The 7,511-nt window shown below is 58.1% G+C and overlaps 1 protein-coding gene across 3 annotated transcripts; it reads right to left on the bottom strand.

Annotated features, from left to right (window-relative positions):
* Positions 1-1,385: 1,385 nt before the first annotated feature.
* On the bottom strand, positions 1,386-5,669 carry GFI1B (growth factor independent 1B transcriptional repressor). Of its 3 annotated transcripts, none has more exons than XM_059926613.1 (6): positions 5,570-5,669; positions 4,922-5,062; positions 4,227-4,498; positions 3,499-3,636; positions 2,403-2,667; positions 1,386-1,564 (listed from the first exon to the last, which is right to left on the bottom strand). In XM_059926613.1, the coding sequence occupies exons 1-6, from the start codon at positions 5,667-5,669 to the stop codon at positions 1,386-1,388; spliced, it is 1,095 nt and encodes a 364-aa protein (XP_059782596.1). The 3 variants fall into 3 exon arrangements, with proteins under 3 accessions (XP_059782596.1, XP_059782597.1, XP_059782598.1); XM_059926614.1 differs by having other exon boundaries at positions 2,403-2,568; XM_059926615.1 differs by lacking the exon at positions 3,499-3,636 and having other exon boundaries at positions 2,403-2,568.
* Between the last annotated feature and the right edge of the window lie 1,842 nt (positions 5,670-7,511).

Here is a 7,511-nt window from a genome sequence, read left to right as displayed (position 1 = left end):
GTTACCCTGCATGACCCAGGTGGACCCGATGGGATCACCAGGGTCCTTGCAAGAGGGAGGCAAGAAGGTCAAAAGCAGAGGAAGGAGGTGGGCTGATGGGAGGTCCAAGTGACGCACTTTGAAGATGGAGGAAGAGGCCACAAGCTGAGGGATGCAGGCGGCCTCTAAAAGCTGGAAAAGATGAGGAAACAGAACCTCCCCTGGGGCCTCCAGAGGGAACCAGCCCTGTCGATACCTTGACTTTTAGCCCCGTGAGACTCATTTTGGATTTCTGACCTCCACAACTGTAAGAGAATACCTTTGTGTGTGTGTGTGTGTGTGTGTGTGTGTGTGTGTGTGTGTGTTTGTGTGTGTGTGTGTGTTTAATGTTCTGGCTGTGCCCCTTGGAATGTGGGATCCTAGTTCCCCAACCAGGGATCAAACCCACGCCCCTTGCGTTGGAAGCACGGAGCCTTAATAAGTGGACCACAGGGAAGTCCCCCTTTGTGTTGTTTGAAGCCACGGAGTTTGCGGTGATCTGTTAGAGCAGCCACAGGAAACTGATACCGCCCCAGCTGCATCCACCTTGCCCTTGCCTGGGGTCTTGTCACACGGGTCTCTCATGCCTCTGTTTCAGCACTTTATCAGTTTGGTCTCCCAATGTGTCTGTGAGCGACTACAGAGCTTTCTATGCTTCTCAAGCCTCCCCACCATCCCTCCCCAAAGCCTTGGGCACTAGCTTGCACCCAGTACGTGTTTAAAAAATGGTGGCGAAATGTAAGTAAATCTGTGTCTTTTATTTACAGCTGTTGAGAGGAACAGGCTTTTGACAGCAGTAACTGCTGGTTTCCCCGTGGTCTGACCGCAGAACTGGAACCCCCGTGGCTTGAGTGCCCGTCAGGAGTGGGGAGCGGCCAGCACGTTGGCTGAAGCAGAGGGGTGCTAGGTCTCCCACTGGGGCAGGAGACAGCTCTGACCATCCGTGGCAGCCAGAAAGGGGCCTGCTGAAAACCGAGCTGACCAGGTCCCAGCGAACAGCAGGCAGGGGGAGGATTTCTCTGTGGGTCCCAGCTCTGGTCTGTTCTTGGTATCGCTGTGCACCTGGGGCTACTCTGGCCTCCTGGGCTCTGCCCCGGGGGGAAGGCACCGAGCTCTTAGACCTGTAGACAACATCAGCTCAGAAAAGATCCAGCTGCCACACTTTGCAGCAGGAGAATTGTTGGTCCAGAGAGGGAAAGTGACTTGCCCGAGGTCACACAGCAATTTCGTGAGTCTCAAAACAGGCTTGATGAGTCCTGTCCAGTGCTGCCTCCAGGAGACTGGGGATCTGGGTGTGTGAGGCTGGCCTCCCTCCAGGTGACACGATCTTGGGGCGGGCCGGTCAGGAGCTGGGAGCGGGGACAGCCTCACTTGAGGTTGTGCTGGCTCTCGCGGTGCCGCCGCAGGTCCACTTTACGCTGGAAGCCCTTGGTGCACAGCTCGCAACTGAAGGGCTTGAAGCCCGTGTGCTTCCGGCTGTGAGTGATGAGGTTGGAGCTCTGGCTGAAAGCCTTCCCACACACCTGGCACTTGTGTGGCTTCTCACCTGCGGGGCGGCAAGGACAGGGTCAGGGCTGTTTGGACCAGACCTGCTGCCCCAATGCCCTGCAGTTGTTCTCTGGAACCTTATTATCTTTTATCACACGTTCACTTTAGAAAATAATTAGAAAAGGGAGACAAGAAAAATACAACTCTGACCACCCAACCCCTCGGCCAATTGTATCCCGGTTTTAAGGCAGGGACTGGGTCCACCTTGTTTATCAATGAAGCCCAGAACCTGGTACAGGGCCCTGCACAAAAGAGGCACTGGCTAACAGCTGAGGAATGAAGGAATGGGGGAATGAAGGAATGGATGACTGAATGAGGATGAATGAATGGCTGGAGGGATGATGAATGAGTGACCAAACGGGGAATGGGTGAATGAGTGGGGGACCAAAAGGGTGAGCAGCAGCATGAATGAATGAATGAATGACCAAATGGGAAATGAATGAATGCGGGAATGAAGGCATGAATGGCTGGAGGAATGAGTGAATGAAGGAATGACGAACGAAGGAGAAATTCACCTGCCGGTCTCACTTCTACACACAGATTATCAGTGTCGACATTTTGCTATTTCCTTCCAGTACTTTTTCTAGGCATTAAGTAGCACAGCGTGTCCAGCCCTCCTGTTGGAGGGGGGTGGCCTCCCCTGTGTAACCTGACACCCCCATCCCCCCTCACCCGGGTCCTAAAGCCCGCACCTTTTAACAGTGAAAGGGGGGGTGCCCGGAGGCTCTGTCTGGGCCCTGGGGTGGGGGGCTTGGTGGGGGCGGGGTGGGGGGAGGGTCGGCGGACCCAGGCCGGGGAGGAGCTCCGCCGGGGCAGAGCGCGGGCCGCGGCCTCACCGGTGTGGATGTAGGTGTGCTTCTTCATGTCCGACTTCTGGTGGAAGCGCTTGCCGCAGAACTGGCAGGGGTAGGGCCGCGTGTCCGAGTGGATGAGCAGGTGGGTGGACAGGGTAGACGAGCGCTTGAAGGCCTTGCCACACATCCGGCACTCGAAGCTGCGCCCCTGCCGGAGGAAACGAGGCCCCGGGGGGTCAGGCGCAGGTGGGGCCTCGCGACCCGGGACCGCCAAGCTGGGCGCGGGACTGGACCCGGCCGGGATCCCCTGAGGAACAGGACACTCCATTGGGGTGGCCTCGAGGATGGGGCCCAGGGACCCCCATTCCTGCCTCCCAGGAGGGGGCGAGGCCTGGCCCCTGAGTGGCCTCCTATTAGGGGATTTTCCCTTGTGGTCTGTTTAAGCGGCTGAATTATTGGGGCCCAATTCTGGCTTCTGCCTCTTACTCGCCACGTGACCTTTGGCAAGTCATTTAACCTCCCTGGGACTCAGTTTCCTCATCTGTACATTGGATCGTTATGGGTAGTGACCTCAAAGGATGGTTGGGAGAATTGGAGGTCGGGAACTGAGCTGGCAACTGGCACGTGGTACATTCTAACCATCTTTTCCTGCGTTTCCCACCTGAGCTTTTATATCTACCCAGGTGTTAGCAACTCAGGTCAGTTTCAGGTGCTTTCCCTGGAACGGGATTCTGAGGAAGGGATTTCGGCGTCAGGTAGGGCTGAGTGGGATGAGATGAACATTTAAGCCTGATTTCAAGATTCTAAGAGTCAAGGGGTCTCAGAGGTGAGAAACCTGTCCTGACCACCCAGGAGGTGGGGTCATCCCTCAGCATCACAGACATCTCGCTGCCCCTGAAATCCCACCTGAGCTCCTAGCCTCTTCCAACTGTACATGAAGCCAGCTTGGTCCATCAGGGACTCAAATGTGTTAAGGGCGGGTGATAGAGACCCAGATCAGGGCGGCAGATAATGAGGGCCCCCCGATCTGTCACCCTCAGGGGCACAGAGAGAGACCCACCGAAGCCCCCTAGGCTTCCTGGGGGGAGCACAGAGCAGGAGCGGGAAGTGAGGGTGCTGCGCTCAGCCAGCTGCCCACCTGGGAGTGGACGTGCGTGTGCTGTTCCAGGCTCACTGCATGGCCGAAGGTTTTGCCGCAGACGTTGCAGGCGAAGGGCCGGGTCCCACTGTGGGAGCGGCGGACGTGCACCTCGAGCCCATGTGGGGTGGAGAACACCTGCAGAAGGGGCAGAGCATGAGGCCCCGGGGGTGCAGAGAGGGAGAGGGGCCGGGGTCCCACCTCTGCACCCAGCTCAGCCATAGGTGGGTGTACAGGAGAAGGAACACTGGATTGCCGATTCTGCTGCCATGTGCTGCGTGTCCTGGGAAGGTCCCTTTCCCTCTCTGTGGCTGGCTTTCCTGTCTGTAGAATGGAGTCTGGGAGGGGGGATCTGGAAGGTCCCTCCTGGCCCTATCTGGAGGCTGAATGGTGGTTAAAAAGTGGGAGTTGGGCAGAGCCAGGTTTGAATGCTGGTTGTGATATCTACTTGCTGCGTGCTATTGGGCAAGTGACTCAACGTCTCTGAACCTTAGCCCTTCATCCACCCCCCGGGGCTCATGCATGTCAAGTGCTTAGCACAGGGCTGAGCACATGGTCAGGGCTCAGTGAATGGTGATGAGGACGAATGTTGTGAGTCCTTGATCCCACCAGAGGACCCAAGAGTCACATCACAGGGGGCACCCAACTCTGAACACCCGCAGCTGCCAGGGTGCTGGAGAGGGGATGCAAGCAGGACCCGAGAGCCCACCCGCATCCCAGCCACCCACCTTGCTGCACTTGATGCAGTGGTATGTGTCCAAGCCCGGGGAGTAGTGGAGGCTAAAGTCCAAGGGCGGCTCGGTGCTGGGCACCAGAGGGCTGCCATACAGGCTGACGGAGCGCTCCAGGAAGGCAGACTGCATGGTGGAGGGGGCCTGCTGGTAGCTGTGGCCGTAGGATGAAGCCAGGGCATCCCAGGAGAATCTGGGCTTGTAGAACGGGGGTGAGTCGGAGGATGGCGAGTCCCCATCCTGGGGTCGGGACGTCACAGCAGGCCCCTCTGTGGAGAGTGGGACATTTACCTAGTGGTGACATTAAAATCAGGGCAGCCACTCCCCGCCACCCCCCATTGTGACCTCATGCTGAGACTTTGGTGTGTAGCCCCAGTTATTTACTGGGGGGTGGTCTGGGTCCTCACTGTGGCTCCTTGGCTTTTCAGTCCGGAAATGTGCCCCAACCCCCGCAGAGTGCCCACCTCACCCACTACGTGGGCCTGTCCAGCTGCTTCCTCTGCCCCACCACACAGAAGCTCTCATGTGGGAATGAACTCCCCGTCCTGGAGGGATTCAAGCAGAAGCCTGAGAGCCCGGATTGTCGATCCTCCCTGACTCCACAACTCCAAGGGGCCCTGCTTCCACGGGCCCATCCATCCTCCATTCCCCTTGCACCCGCTGGGGAGTGGCGGGGGTCCCCCGCTGGGTACCTGGGGCGGAGGCCATCCTGGTCATCAAGCTCTGGTCCAGCTCCAGCTCCGGCTCCCGTTTGAGGTGAGTCCAGTCCAGGCACTGGTTTGGGAACAGGGTGCTGAGGACAGGGTTGGTGCCCAGGACCTGGTCCCTGGCCACTGTGGAGAGACAAGACCGTCAGACTTCAGCTCTGGGAAGTCCAGAGGGACTGGGGGAAGGAGGGGCACCAGAGAGAGGCCACTGCTGCCGCCCCTGGCTGCGCACGCTCAGCGGTTCTGCCTAGGATGGTGGGAGCAGCGTGGAGGCCAGGAGGAGACCCCCCGCCCTCCCCCTCCCCTCCCCTCCCCTCCCCCTCCCCTCCCCCAGGAGAGCTCTTGGACCAGTCTCCGTTTTTCCGAGCACCCACCCTCAGCCCTAGATCAGCCCTCTGATTACGAGTCACACGTCAGCTGCTGAAGACAGCTCCAATCAGGATGCTCTCATCACCCCCATGGGGTGAGAAGAGATGGGGGCATTTATTCATTCATTCAACCCACATGTACTGAACTCCTCCTGTTTCCAGACTTGGAAGAGCGGCTGCTTCTGGTGGAATGCTGCTGCCTCCCCACCACGTGGGCAGGGAGTCCTGGTGGGCACAGCAGAAGGCCAGCCCGGGCTCTACTCACCAGGGCCAAGGGCAGGAGGCCAGAGGAGCTCATCCTCCTGGGCACGCGGCTGGTGGTAGGTGTGAGCCTTCTTGCTCTTCACCAGGAAGGAGCGTGGCATGGTGAACGGGTGCCCCACACCTGCAGGGGGAGAAGATGAGACAGTTTAGGCAGGACAAGAGGACGATACTCCTCTACATTTTAGGACCTCCTCCTAAAGTCAAAATCCACTGTCCTGGTTTGAATAGTGTCCCCCAAAGTTCACGTCCACCCAGAATCTGTGAATGTGACCTTATTTGAAAATAGGCTCTTTGCAGATGTAGTCAAGTTAAGCTGACATCACACTAGGTGCGGAGAAACCCTAAATGCAATGTGACAAGTGTCTTTATAAGAAGAAGGAAACTTGGACACACAGACACAGACACGCGCAGGAAGAAGGGCCACGTGGAGATGGGGGCAGAGATTTGGAGGGATGCGGCTTCAAGACAAGGATTGCTGGCAAGCCAGAAGCTGGGAGACAAGCCTGAAACAGACGCTCCCTCAGAAACTCCAGAGGAGCTGACTTTGCTGACACCTTGATTTTGGATTTCTAGACTCCAGAACCCTGAATGAATACATTCCTGTTGTGTTAAGCCACTCAGTTTATGGTATTTTGTTACAGCAGCTACAAAGCCTAGTGTCCCTCACTCCTCTCTTGCTGGAAAACCAGCACACCCACTTCTAGAAAACCCCAGGTCAGCCTGCTCCAGCTGCATGCCCTGAGTTACACTGGGAGCAGAGAAGGAAGGGCAGGGGTACCTCCATTTGTGAAACACTCTGGACACTGCACCCAGAAAACTGCATCTGCATCCCGGTGGGGTCTGCATTCAGAGGCCATGGAAAGTTGTGGTCTGAGCACAGGTTTTGGAGTCAGATGCTCATGGGTTAGAATCCCAGCTCACCCGCTGTGCAATTTGGGGCAGACGCTTAACCTCTCTGGGCCTATTACCTTTTCTGTAAGATGGTAATCCAGGTTTATGGTGCTGGTGAGTGCATAGTATGTGCTCAGCGCCTATCAGAGAGGAGCCTGGCAGCTGGGGTGCAACGAGGGGGGGCCACCTCAATCGCAAATCCACGTTATGGTGCAAGTTGGGTGCTGATGTAGCCAGAGCGGGGCTGCACCTTGTCCGCAGCTCCAGCCCAGAATCTGGTCCCCAGAGAGGGAGGGGCTTTTTCTCTCTCCTCGTGGGTGGAGGGGATGGTTGAGGTTGTATGTGGAGCTCGAGGCCCGAGAGGACCCCACCGGAGGCCTGAGGTCATTCTGTGCACAGGGAGGAAGAGGCCAATGTCCACCAACTCTGGGGACTGAGCACAGGGCAGCCCAGCCCAGGCCCGTCACTGAACCCACGGGTCAGCGGGGCGGGGAGTGCGGAGCTGGACCACCCTGACTACCTGGTACTCTTGGCTTCTGGTGCCGAGCCCTCTGGGGCAGAGAGCATCTCCTGCCCACCGTCCCCCACCCCCCCCAAAATGTTTCACATCCCTGTGCCCAGCCATGAGGCTCTCCTGAGGGCTGCCAGGAGACAGAACATCTCCTGGTGGTCCTGTCTCCTCCCCACCCCCATGCCACACCCAGGCAGAAGCTCAGAGGAAATACTCAGCCGATGCCGGTGCTGATGGCAGCTCTGCTGGGCCCATTCCCCAGGCCTCAGAGGGGGAGTGAGTCCCCCACTCCCGGGCCAGCCCAGGCACCAGGCAAGGCTGCAGGCGTGATAGGGCCAAGCGCAGGGAAAAAGATCGCGGGAAAAAGCTCTGAACAACAGCGAGGGCCTGGTTGATAAGGCCGTGGCCAAGGAGCAGCCTGGGAGCAGGCAGATTAGAGAGGGAGCTTGGAGCTCTGCCTTGGGAGCGGCCCTAGGAGCCACCCCTTCCCCAAGGGGATGACCCGGAGCAGGCAGAAGAGGTACCCACACCCGTGCCCAGA

The sequence above is a fragment of the Balaenoptera ricei genome, chromosome 6 (assembly GCF_028023285.1).
Source record: "Balaenoptera ricei isolate mBalRic1 chromosome 6, mBalRic1.hap2, whole genome shotgun sequence".
Lineage (NCBI taxonomy): Eukaryota > Metazoa > Chordata > Mammalia > Artiodactyla > Balaenopteridae > Balaenoptera > Balaenoptera ricei.
This window is presented reverse-complemented; position numbering and strand designations above follow the sequence as displayed.

Coding starts and splice junctions, on each gene's coding strand:
- GFI1B (XM_059926613.1), bottom strand. CDS start 5,669: ATGCCACGCTCCTTCCTGGTGAAGAGCAAGAAGGCTCACACCTACCAC. Junction 5,063..5,569: donor GCCTCCTGCCCTTGGCCCTG/GTGAGTAGAGCC, acceptor GTCTCTCCACAG/TGGCCAGGGACCAGGTCCTG. Junction 4,499..4,921: donor CAGGATGGCCTCCGCCCCAG/GTACCCAGCGGG, acceptor CACTCTCCACAG/AGGGGCCTGCTGTGACGTCC.